Genomic DNA, 13,544 nt, shown 5'->3' with positions numbered 1-13,544 from the left:
AGAATCGAACCTGGGACCTTTCAGTCCCCAAGCTGACGCTCTATCCACTGAGCCAAATCGGTTTCGGCAAAACAGGACTTTTTATCCTCTTCTCAAGTCAGAAGCTGGTCTACAAACATGTAATATTATTTCTGATTTAACCTGTTCTTTTGAATGCTCAAAACGGATTATCAAGTGCTCAGTGCACCAAAAATTACTTCAAAATTACACTGTTCTCTCATTATAGTCTCAAAACTAAAAGTACAGCAGAAAAAGAAAAAGTACAGCAGCAAAAACAAGGAAAAGACACTGATTTTAGTGTATATTATATATTTTTTAAGTTACATCTATAGAGATGTTTCAAAAGATTGCCTAAATTATCATTATCTTCATTTTACAGATAGCTAAACTAAACTTTAAACAGACTAGATGATCAAGTTATCTATAACAATTGACAGGTTAAGAAAAAGAATTCCAAAGGTCAGACTTCATATCAAACAACACTCCACTTCTGTACTGTTGAAAACATTTCAGGCCATCTTCCGTTTTAAAATTTTCTAACTATTGGTCTCATATTTTATTTGCCTCTCCTCTTTCCTCCATTAACTGCAATCTGGTTATCTCTATCTCCTGTTCCAACTAAATACACACACACACACACACACACACACACACACACACAGTCAATCTCTCATTACAAATCACTAAATTTGGTGTTCAAAATGACCTAAGCAAAAATCTGGTCCATCACCCTTTTTTCATAAATGAGAAAGCTGAGACAAAGAAAAACTGAATGACTTGCCAGTGCAGTGCAGTATATAGCAGCTCACACTCTGTTTTTAGACTAGCCTGATTCCAATTCTACCCCTACCACTGAATAGCCAGGCACACTGGACAAGTTACCAATCTCCTAAACCTCGTTTCCTAATCTTCAAAATGAAAACATTAGTAACAGTTGTTATACCTTTTAGGACTAATATGTTAAATGAGGTAATCCATGTGAAGTGCTCACTCAGACATGTGCCAGGCACCCAGTAAGTATTCAATAAATACAGCTATTATTGTACTTATCATCCAGAGAAACATACGGATGAGGGGGAGTTAGGCTTAAAATACAGATCTGTCAGTTTTTTTGTCTAAAACTTTTTCATTTATTTCACTTCCCAGTGATCCACTAGGAGATCAGTATGTATACACACTGGCACCTCTGATCACACTTACCCAGATGTCACACTTGCCAGGAAAGAAGCGTTCAGGAATGCGGGCAGCATACAGGGCAGCCCCGGTGATATAGAGACTGGCCATCAGCATCAACCAGCCGATCTGCCCTATGGTGGCAGCCTTCAGGAACCCCTCCGAGATGATGTAGTGCAAGGCAGGAATGATTCCACTCAAGCCAAGGCCCAAAAACACTCCTAGAAATCACAAGAAAAAGGCAAAAATGCAAAAGAGAAATAGGAATAATTTAAAAAATATTATAAATTGAAAACTTCAGAGTAGAATGCAACATTAGCTTCTTGTTTGAACAGAAAAAGAAGATACTTCAAACTCAGATACTGCCACACGAGACAGCACAGCTATGTTCTAAAATACAGATCTATTGCAAGGAGCCTCCTGTGAAAGAGGCTTAGCTTAAGGACTCAGCAGTCCTCAAAGCACATTGCAAAGTGTTTTAGAAATAGACAGCTCTAGAAGTTGGCTTAAAACTCCCTAAATTCTGCCTCTTTATAGACACAGGTTGCAATATAAAGCAATTTTACATATTTCATCTTCCCTTTAAAGCAACAGATATTCCTGAGATGGAAAGGGGAGGAGATGAGAGATTAGAGGTGGAGGTGAGGGGGGAGAGAGAGAGAGAGAGAGAGAGAGAGAGAGAGAGAGAGAGAGAGAGAGAGAGAGAGAGAGAGAGAGAGAGAGAGATGCTTCTGAAAGTTCTCAGGCCCATCAGGTACAGAAGTCTACAGAAGCATTAGAACACTCCACCAAGCTCCAATGACTTCAAAATCATCCACAGCAGTGTTTTTCAAACTTCTGGGTATGACCAATTGAGTCTGGATCAGAATTTCTAAAAGAACTAGGCTAAAATAACAAATATCAGACTGTGTCACAAGTGGAAAGTTAAGCGCTAATCCATCAAAGTTTTGTAATTGCTGTTTCTGTCAATGTGTGTGTACATGTGCGTGTGTGTGTGTGTGCGTGTGCGTGTGTGTTCAGGGTTGTAGGAAAAAATGTTATGATCAAAAAAGTTTGAAGGCAACTGTTGTAAAACCACTTTGAAATCAGTGAAATCAACCAAGCACTACACGAATATTCCCTACAAAAGTAGTAATTGCTTTACATTTTTGACACAAAGACTTAAGAATGATCCTTAGAAAACAATTATTTGGTAAGCTTTCTCAAAAGAAAGGGGCATACTACTTGCTTCAGACATTACTATATGAGCTGCTGGTATGCAACAACAGCACAATGCCTATTCACAATTAAATGGACATTAATAGAGAAAAGGAAAATGACAATGCTCATTTCAGAAAAGAAATAAATCAAGTAGGCCTAAATAAAAACTACTTCTTACCTCCACTCCTCAATAAATAAACAAATAAATAAATAAATAAATAAATAAATAAAATCAACATGACCTTCTTCTTTCACTTATTCTGTGCCTCTACATGCTAAGCAAAGGCTGCCAATGGTCTTGCCTGTCATTGTCTCAGTCAAAGCTCAGGAATTTGGTGCCTGTGATGTGCATAATAAGCAGGATGGCCAGCTTTACTCAGCAAAGACATTCTTATCTTTTGTGCTCAAACAAGCTTAACACCATAGTCAAGTACTACTGAAAGCCAACCCTGACCACTGCTCATTTGTTCACATAAACACTTAAAGAAAAAATAGGGTAGAGTGTTATAACAAAGTTAATTTTAACTCCTAACCTTCTAGGTCACATGTGTCAAACACAAGGCCCGAGGGCCAAATCCGTCCCGCCAGGCCTTGCAATGTGGCCCGCACCGCGCTGTCATCACTGCACTCCACTGCGTTTCCATCACAATGACAGTTTATGACTGTTCAGTAAACCATTCGGCCCGCGATTTAGGCTGGATTTTAGATTTTGGCTCCTTCTCTGATTGAGTTCGACACCCTTATTCTAGGTAATTGCAGATAAACCATGACTTAATTGTTAATACCAAACAGTTGTTTTCTTTCGAAAAAAATTTTAAGGGTTGAAAGGAAAAATACTTTTTTTTTTTTTTAATCCTCACCTGAGCATATTTTTCCACTGATTTTTAGAGAGAGTGGAAGAGAAAGGGAAAGACACAGAGAAATATCCATGTGAGAGAAACACATTGATTGGTTGCCTCTTGCATGCTCCCCAACCAGGAAGAGCCTGCAACTAAGGTACATGCTTTGACCAGAATCAAACCTGGGACCATTTGGTTACACAGGCCAATTCTCTATCCACTAAGCCAAGCTTCTTGTTCATTCTCAGTGGGTACTGGGTTTGATACTAAGAAAAGAAAATTCAAGACACAGCCTTGGCTATAAGGAGTCTCCAGTCCAGTGGGAGATAAAAACCTGCCTCTGTTAACCTGTAACTTCCTAGGTTGAGGACGGCTCAACAAAGGGTACTCAAAGACTTTTGGCTTTCCATATGATCTCCAGCTCAACAGACATTACCCTAAAAATAAGAAGCCTCTTTATACCTATATCAGAAGAGATGCATGATGCCTACAGTAATAGAACACAATCAGTAAGCAGATTACACATTTTAAAATAAAAATAACAAAAATTATAACTACAAACACTTCATGCTGAGATTAAGAGGAATCATTTATTTTACAAAAGTTACAGAGCCCTTATCAACAGTGTATGGCCATAAACTCAAGTAAACTACACTGCCCCAAGTACATCAGCTCACATAGCTAACCACTGTTCCTCAGTTCTAATAAAGACTACATTAAAAGCCCCTCAAACAGGAACTATGATGTATGCATTACAAGTACATAGCACAATGCTTAGACAATGGTAAGCCTTCAGTAAATGGCTGTTTAATGTAAAACCTCCACATGCTCTTACCTGCTCGTACTCCTCGATACTGGGGGGTGGCAAACATGTCCCACTGGGACACTATAATGGCTGCGATGCCCAGCACACAGATGATAATCAAGTAGATGAAGCAAGGTTGTGGGTTACAGTAGAAAGAATAATAAAGCCAAGGAACAAAACTTCCCATAATCAGAAGAGCAATACCAGAGTAGTCCAGTCTAGGATATGAAAAGAAATGCATTTAATGTTAAAAATCACTGCTCAATGATGTTCACATTAATCCCCCATGACAGTTAAGAGGCATACTGAAGTGCTTGCTTTAATATTTTTTGAAAGTTTCTATGAGGTGGTATTAAGAATTCTGCCAGCCCTGCTAGATGTTTTTCACTAATCCACTGACTCTAAATCATTGATCAAAATGTGGACTTCACAGATACTTACTTAGAGAAGAGTCGGGAGACCCCTTCTGAGTGGCAGTAGACCGTGTGGAAGAGCCATGAAAAAGAAAGGCAGAGAATGGCCCCCAAGAAGAATAACCCAAAGACCACCTTTTCTTGGAGAGGGGCCACAAAGAAGATGTTTGGGCGAAACATATAAAAGATCCCCAGGCACAGGAAGAATACACAACCTAGGAAAAGCATGCAGAGGAGAGAGAAAAGATTATTATTTTGAAGACACAAAGTTATATGCTAATTATGTTTTCAAATCTTCACAATAACAATGATATCTGGATTGAAAGTTCCATAAGAAAATTTTTCTAAATAACTGAAGCCTATCCAAAATTTTGGCTACTTCACACATTGTTGGCATTATATACTTCTCAGCTTCATAAAATGAGTATACAAAATATTATCACCTATTTGTCTAAGAGCATAATCAAAAAATAAACCACACCATGCTGTTATTCTTTATAAGACTGCATCAGTCTACTTCTACCTCTAGTTTATTATGAAATTCCATTTACGCCATTTTGGACACATTATGCTACTATCCAGCTTTCAAAGGTCCACTTTACATTTGCTTTGCAATAAATTCCAATACCTCCAAACCATATCAAGAAATACAGCTTTCCTCTACCAATAGTTGTCTAGAAATACTATGCTTCTCTAGTCCTCACCAACTGGTCCAATAGATTCAAGAATTAAGGACAGTAAATGCCAATTCAGGCTATTTCATAACCAATTTTTGAATTGTTCTTCACAGTATGATGTTATGCTCTTACTGCTTAGGGAAGGGCCACTTAACAAAAGGAAGGCACAGATATTAAGAATTCAAATATTTGCTAAGTCATTCTCTTTGAGCTATTTAATAAAACATTTACCCTGGAGTTAGACATCAGCAATGAACTTGATTTCACACTCTGTTCTATTCTCACTATTATTAACAAGGTAGGAACATGGAGACACAGTGGAAATAAAATGTGATAAAAAAAAAAAAAAAATCCAAGTCAAAGGCCACAAACTATCCTATATAATAAAAGGCTAATATGCAAATCAACCAAACAGCAGAATGACCGGTCGCTATGACATGCACTGACCACCAGGGGGCAGACACTCAACACAGAAGCTGCCCCCTGGTAGTCACTGCACTCCCACAAGGGGAGTACAACTCAGCTAGAACCTAGGCTTACAGCTGGCGAGTGCAGCAACAGTGGCAGGAGCCTCTCCCACTTCCACAGCAAGCAAGCAGTAAGTAGCGAGGGGTCCCAGTCTATGAGAGCCCTGGACTGCAAGAAGAATGTCTAAGTGCGACATCATTTGGGCCTAAGCTGGCAAGCGGACATCCCCAGAAGGGGCTCCAAACTACGAAAGGGCACAGGCCGGGCTGAGGAGAGCCACTCCCTAGTGCATGAATGTCATGCACTGGGCCTCTAGTTTAGTATGTAATTGTTCCCCCCATATCTAGTTCTCTTTCCATAGTTCAGTTACCATGGTGAACAGTGATCTGAAACTATTAAATAAAAAATTCCAGAAAGAACCCATGTTTTGAATTGCACACCACTCTTAGTGTGATGAAATCTCAAGCTATCCCGCCCCAGGTCATGAATCATCCCTTTGTCCAGAATGTATGGGTATACATTTCCCAGCCTTTAGTTCCTTAGTAGCAGTCTCAGTTATCAGATTTGTTATAAGGGGTCAGGATGTCAGCACAGATACCACATTCACATCATTTTCATTACAATGATTGTTATATTTTATTGTTATTGTTGTTAATCTCTTACTGTGCCTAATTTTACATAAATTAAACTTTATCAGATAAGCATGTGTAGAAAAAAAATAATATATATAGAGTTTGGTCCGATCTGCAGTTTCAGGCATCCACTGGAGTTTTGGAATGTATCCCCCTTGGATAACAAGACTGCTGTATTCACAAGGTTATGAAATTATCACTATTATTACCCCAAAAAGAAGCCCTATACCTTTTAAAGAGTCATAGATCATTCCCGAATCCCCATCCCAGACAGCCCTAACAAACTTTCTGATTTTGAATTTTCCCATTCTAGACATTTCATGAATCACATAATAAGTGGCCTTTTATGTCTGGCTTCTTCCACACTTAGCATGTTTTCAAGGCTCACTCATGTTGTAGTATATATCAATATCAAGTAATATTTCATTGTATGGATATTCCACATTTTATTTATCCATTCATCTGTTGATAAGATTTTGGGTTGTTTCCACTTTTCAGCTATTATGAATAATGTTGCTAAAAATATTCATGTCCTCATTGTTTTAACATGTTTTCAATTCTCTTGTATATGCCTAAGGAGAATTTGCCGGTAACTCTGTTTAGCTATCTATATTCCATAGAGGCTGCACCCTTCTTATATTCCCACCAGCAATGTATATGAGTTCTAATTTTTCTATATCCTTGCCAAGACTTGTTATTTCCCATTTTTATTACAGATGTTCTAGTAAGTATGGTATTGTATTTTTCAAAGTATTTGATTTGCATTCCCCAAAATGATGTTTAGCCTCTTTTCATGTGTTTGTAGGCCATTTTTAGAACTTGTTGAAGAAATTACTACTCAGATGCTTTACTCATTTCTTAAACTGGGTTGACTTCCTATTGATTAGTTGTAAGAGTTCTTTACTAGAGCAATCATCAGATATTTATTTTGCAAATATTTTCTCCTATTCTGTGGGTTACCTTTTCCCTTTCTTGATAATGTCCTTTGTCATACAAGTTTTAATTTTTATGAAGTCCAATTTATCCATTTTTTTCTTTGGTTGCACATGCTTTGGAAATCAATTCTAAGAAATTGTCACCTAACCCCCAAAGTTATAAATATTTGCATCTATGTTTTCTCTTAATTTTATAGTTTTAGTTCTTATAATTAAGTCTTTAATCCATTTTGAGTTATATATGGTGTGAAGTAGGGGTCCAGCTTTATCCTTTTACATGTAGTTACATAGTTATCCCCAATACCATTCTATTCCTTCTTTAATATACAATCATGATGGAGAAAAAATATCATACATCACACTCTACTTTAAGACAAACTGAAATGTAATTGTGAATATTCTAAGTAATGACTTTGAAAAATCAGGTTACTTCTATTCAATAACTACCTTCCTCTCAGTGTTCATTAAAATATTGTACCACACTTTTTATAGTACCTCTCTCTTGGCCTGTTCAATTGGGGGACCAATGGGAAAAAAGGAGCCATATGTAATATTTTATATATATAACTTAACTGTAATAAAATCATAGTGCAAACCACCGAGAAAATCACTGAGAAACTGCATTAGAAATCCAGAAAACAAAATGGTAAATCATAAACACATTTTTAAGTTCCATACTTTCCATTAAGTAAGTGAACAAAGAATAAGATCACCAATTCATTACACCATTGATATTACATACCTAAGAGATGTGTCCAGATGTTGCCTGTCTCTGTGTGTATTCTGAAAATGCTCTTAAAACAGGCCCGGAAAGAAGGCATAGGGGGCCGGTGTCCATGTAAAAGGTAATCATTATCCTTGAGCCAGTCTGGTAGGACATCATGAGGAATTACTCGCCATCGACCTTCCCAAACCTTGAAGAAAAATATTATCAAATATTTTGGGGATTTTCATTGTAACTTTAGCAACACTGGTCCCAAATAACAATTTCTTACATTTTCTTATTTAAAAAAATAACTTATAAACACATTCAAATAAACAATGTCCTATATTCTGAGTTTCTAAAAAACAGATTGATGAAAAAGATATTTTTTAAAAGGGGCAGGCAGGCTTTTCTTAAGAAAGGGGAAGAGCAGTCCTAACCGGTTGGCTTAGTGGATAGGCCTTTGGACTGAAGGGCCCCAGGTTCGATTCCAGTCAAGGGCATGTACCTTGGTTGTGGGCACATCCCCAGTGAGAGGTAGGGGGGGTGCAGGAGGCAGCTGATCAATGTTTCTCTCTCATCGATATTTCTAACTCTCTATCCCTCTCCCTTCCTCCCTGTTAAAAAATAAATAAATAAATAAATAAATAAATAAATAATTTTTTTTTAAAAGAAAAAGGGAAGAGTAAATGCATTTATAGAATATGTACTAAAGAGTTATTTCAAACTTTGTTTCAATATGGCTAAAAGTAGGATGAAGGGTCCAAAGTTCTACCCATACAGATTCCCCCTTCATTCTCCACAACAGACTTTACCTCTAAGAAACCCCTGTGATATTAAATATGACCATTTTTATACTTGACTAGAGGCCTGGTGCCCAAAATACATGCACTCAGGAGGAGGGGGTCCCTCAGCCTGGCCTGTGCCCTCTCGCAGTCTGGGAGCCTTTGGGGGATGTCCTACTGATGGCCTAAGCCATCAGTTGGACATCCTTAGTGTTGCCATGGAGGTAGGAGACAGCTGTTGAGTCCAGTTTCTGGCTGATCGGCAATCCCCTGTGGGAGCACACTGACCACCAAAGGCAGCTCCTGTGTTGAGCGGAATCAGGCCAAAGCCAACTCGCCAACATCCCTCAAGGGGTCCCAGATCACGAGGGGGCACAGGCCAGGCCAAGGGACCCACTGGTGCATGATCAGGCCATGGAGGGACACAGGAGTTTGTCCAGCCAGCGAGGGAACACAGAAGGGCTTCTGGGTGTGTCCAGCACATCTCATTCAGTCCTGACACAGGAGAAGTGTCCAGCACATCTCATTCAGACCCCAGAAGCAAGCTAACCTAACGGTCAGAGCATATGCCTCCTTGTGGTCAGTGCACATCATAGGGAGTGGTTGAGTGGCCTTAGCATATCATTAGCATATTACGCTTTGATTGGTTGAATAGACACCCGGACAACTGACAGCATATTAGGCTTTTATTATATAGGATATTCTGTTAGTGAAAAAAGAACTATGTAGAATCATTTTGCTCCCATTTGCTTTTTCTTTCTCCCTTTATCTTCTTTTCCTATCATAGCAAATATGATGAAATAGAAAAGAGCATAGGAGTCAGAAAATCTTGGATGTCTGTCACTAACTAGTTGAACGAGCTTTAATCACAAAATCACCAAGCCTGTTTCCTCATTTATAAAATGAGGATTCTAGTGCTTTGATTATTTCATATGAGGATCAATCAAATAACCCAAAGCATTTCATAAATGAGTTAGCAAACCTCAACATCCATCCCAAAGGCGGAATTAACCCTACCATTTCAGAGGCTATCACCTGAGAATTAGTAACTAACCACCCTCCTCATGCTGAAGAGATGACACAGAAGTCTGGTCTTAATTGCCTTTTAAGTCCCTTTGCCCCCTTTCTCCCTTTTCCTGTTTGTCCCTCCCCATCAACTTTAAAGAAAAAAGGATTAGGAGATTAGTATACACTCTTTAAATAGTTTCTCAACTCTGCATTCTGCTTCTTTTAATGTCTCTCAGCCCAGAGAGCCAACACCACAAGGATCACTTAATCCTAAATGAACCTGCTTCTGCTAGCCAGAAAGATGTAAGAAAAAATGCCAGGCACATAATCTACCTATAGGCTTCAGCTTCAAGCAATGATTCCACCCACTGTCCTCAGGATTCTTGAGACAAACATGGCTGACTATAGACACTTGGTTCTCTCTCTACTATGCAGAAATATGTCCATTCCTTTCACTCCACAACATTTTCCTGTTCTCGACTCTCCTCAATGTCTCCTGACATTTATAAAAAAAAATAAATAAATAAAATAAAAAAACGGATCCTCTGTGTAACTCCAAAGGAAGTGGAGACTAAATTTAATAGAAATGGCCATCCTAGCTGGTTTTGCTCAGTGTAGAGCGTTGGCCTATGGACTGAAGTATCCTGAGTTCAATTCCGATCAAGGGCACATGCCTGGGTTGCAGGCTCGATTCCCAGTGGGGGGTGTGCATGAGGCAGCCGATTGATGATTCTCTCTCACCATTAATGTTTCTATTTCTCTCTCCCTTTCCCTTCCTCTCTGAAACCAAAAAATATATTTTTTTTAAAAAAAAAGAATAGAAATGGCCCTGTGGTTACTGGTGTTAATCTGACTATTCAATACAACAAAATAAAATTACACCAAAAGACTAATCTAATATTACCATGACTTGTAAAAGTACCTGTAGCTTTCATGGGATTTATATTAAGAGAAAGTGAGAGACACACACCAAGATAATGAATTCCTTTCATCTAATTTGAACTTGGTAAAACAGCTATTACTGAGATTAATTTTACAAGATGCTGTTACCGCTTTATTTCGGGAGAATTTTATTTTCTAAGAGGGAGAGAAAAATGAGCATCAAATCCTTACATTCTCAAGTCAGTTCACAATTCGGAAACAACTCTATTGTGACCACATAAAAATTGCTATTGTGTTGCCACACAGACAAAATAATCAAATTCTCCTTTCCTTTTTATAGTCAGAAAGAATATGTTGAGTCTCATACTAGTTATATGTGCATAAAATGTCAGAATGATTCTCTTTCCTCTCCCCCCCAACCTGGCCATTATTTCTATACAAACATTCTAGTTGTCTAAAAACTGAGCCAGTGAGCTGTGCTTTCAAATTATACTGCAATTAATGTTATATTCAACATTAATTACTCCCAGACTGAGAGAGCGGGCAGGCCAGGCTGAGGGATCCCCTCCAGTGCATGAATTTTTATGCCCTGAGCCTCTAGTTCCTATATAAAGAGTAGTTGATTACCCTAGAAAGAGTCTCATACTTGCCATCACAATCAACAGCATAAATAGATTCAAGGGACTTGGAGATGGCACTTTAGTATCTCCAGGCATTAACCACCCCCAATTTTGCTTCATTCTCTCTTGTCTAAACTATCAATAACCTATATTAGGAAAAACTTTTTTTTACCAGTTAGATGTTCTAATTTTCTCAAATCTTTATCATGGCTGCTGCAGGCAAATATATTATGCCTTGAACAGGATTAAAGTCATGAAATTGCTTTTGTCTCCATTTTGCCAGAAATTATTCCCAAAACAAACCAAAAGGTAAGGCACTCCCACCCCTTAAAGGTTTCTGTGTGGGAATGGCAGATCATATAACACGAAAATCACAAGAAATTGCCATCTTACCTTGCAAACAAACTCTTCCATTCTTTCCATAGCATGATGGGCTTGTAAGAGAGGGGACATGCCCATAAACCCCTCCTCTTCCTGAGAAGCTTCATCATTACACCCATGTTCCTCAGAGCTCTGCAAGGCAATCATAGAAATAGTCAGGGACAGAGATCAGGAACCAATGAAACAATATATTTTCCTTGAAGAATTATAATGAAATTCTCTTAAGGTCAAAATAAAGCCTCAAACAACTAACAATACAGAAAGTCAGTTTATTATAGAATTATTAGTATTAAAAATGAAAAATAGTTACTCAAGTTTTCTCTGACAAACTATAACAACAGCATTCCTGTTTGTTTGAGTAGCAGTTGTTGCTCCCACCCACCTCAAATATGGCAATATATGGAGTCATTTTTACTTGTCATAAGTGGGGGGAATGTCAGTAGCATCTAGTAGGAAGGGCCAGGATGCTGTTAAACATCCTACAATGCAAAGGACAGCTCCCGACAGCAAAGAACTATCTGCCAAAATGTCAATAGTATTTGAGAAACTGATCTAAAGAAATGATATGAGGGTCTATACACTTCAAATTATATATGTGACAGTCCAATATTATGTGTTTATGTCAGAAAAAAATATTTTATCAGATACTTCACTATGGAAAATGCTAATAATAAGTGAGCTATTTACTAAATAAGTGGTTTCTAGTGCCAGGGCCTAAGCATCCAACCAAAATGTTTTAACACATTAAGCGCCATACTTTCCGTCCGACTGGTCAGTCTCTGGTGCCGCCAGCATATTGGTGAAATCGGATAATGCAGGTAAACAGAAAGGAAGACAAAACAGGCTTGGCACTTAATGTGTTAAAAGTATTCATTGAGCAGCTACTATTTTACAGATGAGGAACCTGAGGTTAACTGACTCCTAAGTCACACACAAAATACCAAAGAGTTCAATTCAGGTCCATATAGTTTCAAAGTTCATACTTTATTCCTTCCACTCGCAGTTTTAATTATGATAGTGCCTGACTTTGCAGGTAACAGACATTTGGCCAAAGGCTACAGCACATACAGGCAGACCTTGCTTTACATGATAGTGCAGGACAATAAAAATGATTGCAAGTCAAAATCATGTAAAACAATTTTACTAGCCAATGGGAAAATGACTAGTCCATAACCTTAAAAAATCTTTGTCAAAACACTAAAAGCTGTCAGTTTATTTCAAATGCTATTTTTTAAAACAGAAATATTGAAAATTTATTTATTTGTTTAAAACTTGCCAAGAAATAAATGAAACAGTGCCTTCTTGTGGTGTAACTTACAACACAAAGTGAGCATCTTTTCTATGCCTTGGCAAAATTGTCATACTCCATTTTAAGTTGCGATTGGCTTTCAGCATTTTATTCTTTGCACTTTTTGTGTCCTAAAATATCTTTAAGAGTTCCTTTAATTTGACTTTTTTGCCTGTATCATCTCTCTGGACATCCTCATCTTTTTGGTTGCAAACACTTGTCTCATTTATGTTGACAAGTTTGTTTTCACTAAGTTCCTCTTGCTACCTATTTAAAATCTCTTAAGCAGTGGCAGTGTCAACACTGCCACAGTCAGCTATTTCTTCTATAATCCATTTATGTTTGACTTTTACTTTCAGCATTATCTTTTTTTTTTTTTTTTTTTTTTTTTACTTTTATCTTTGTTAACCAATTCCCACTTTTGGTTTTCCATTTTTGTAAAAAGCCATATATGTTTATCACAGGGAAGCAGCACAACTATACACTTGCCTATCTTCTGCATTATGAGTTAACAGATGTACAATAATCAGTCACTGACAGACTTCAAAGAAGTGACATGAAGGGCAGTTGTGGGAAGTTAAAGGTGACCAGGCCAGCAAAGGTGGGCAGTTGGGAGTGACCAGGCCAGCAAAAAAGGGCAGTTGGGGGAGACCCAGGCCTGCAGGGGAGAACAGTTGAAGGTGGTGGGGGGGATCAGGCCTGCAGGAGAGGGCAGTTGGGGGAGACCAGGCTTGC

General features: G+C 38.2%; 1 protein-coding gene and 1 long non-coding RNA gene across 3 annotated transcripts in view; one reads left to right on the top strand and one right to left on the bottom strand.

Moving 5' to 3' along the window:
* The window catches only part of ADIPOR2 (adiponectin receptor 2), a 52,047-nt gene that overhangs the window by 3,531 nt on the left and 34,972 nt on the right, over positions 1 to 13,544 (bottom strand). Inside the window, exons 3-7 of one of the 2 annotated variants that reach the window (XM_036454756.2) lie at positions 11,534 to 11,653; positions 7,885 to 8,056; positions 4,459 to 4,645; positions 4,048 to 4,235; positions 1,201 to 1,394 (exon numbers count right to left, since the gene is read on the bottom strand). In XM_036454756.2, coding sequence (XP_036310649.1) covers positions 1,201 to 1,394; positions 4,048 to 4,235; positions 4,459 to 4,645; positions 7,885 to 8,056; positions 11,534 to 11,653 — 861 coding nt within the window. The remainder of the gene's footprint in view (positions 1 to 1,200; positions 1,395 to 4,047; positions 4,236 to 4,458; positions 4,646 to 7,884; positions 8,057 to 11,533; positions 11,654 to 13,544) is intronic. The other variant, XM_045588396.1, reaches the window with a different exon arrangement.
* LOC118728342 lies at positions 2,779 to 3,177 on the top strand. Its single transcript, XR_004990871.1, has 2 exons — positions 2,779 to 2,913; positions 3,123 to 3,177. It is a non-coding gene; the product is annotated as an uncharacterized LOC118728342 (long non-coding RNA).

The sequence above is a fragment of the Pipistrellus kuhlii genome, unplaced genomic scaffold (assembly GCF_014108245.1).
Source record: "Pipistrellus kuhlii isolate mPipKuh1 unplaced genomic scaffold, mPipKuh1.p scaffold_m20_p_3, whole genome shotgun sequence".
Taxonomy (NCBI): Eukaryota; Metazoa; Chordata; class Mammalia; order Chiroptera; family Vespertilionidae; genus Pipistrellus; species Pipistrellus kuhlii.
This window is presented reverse-complemented; position numbering and strand designations above follow the sequence as displayed.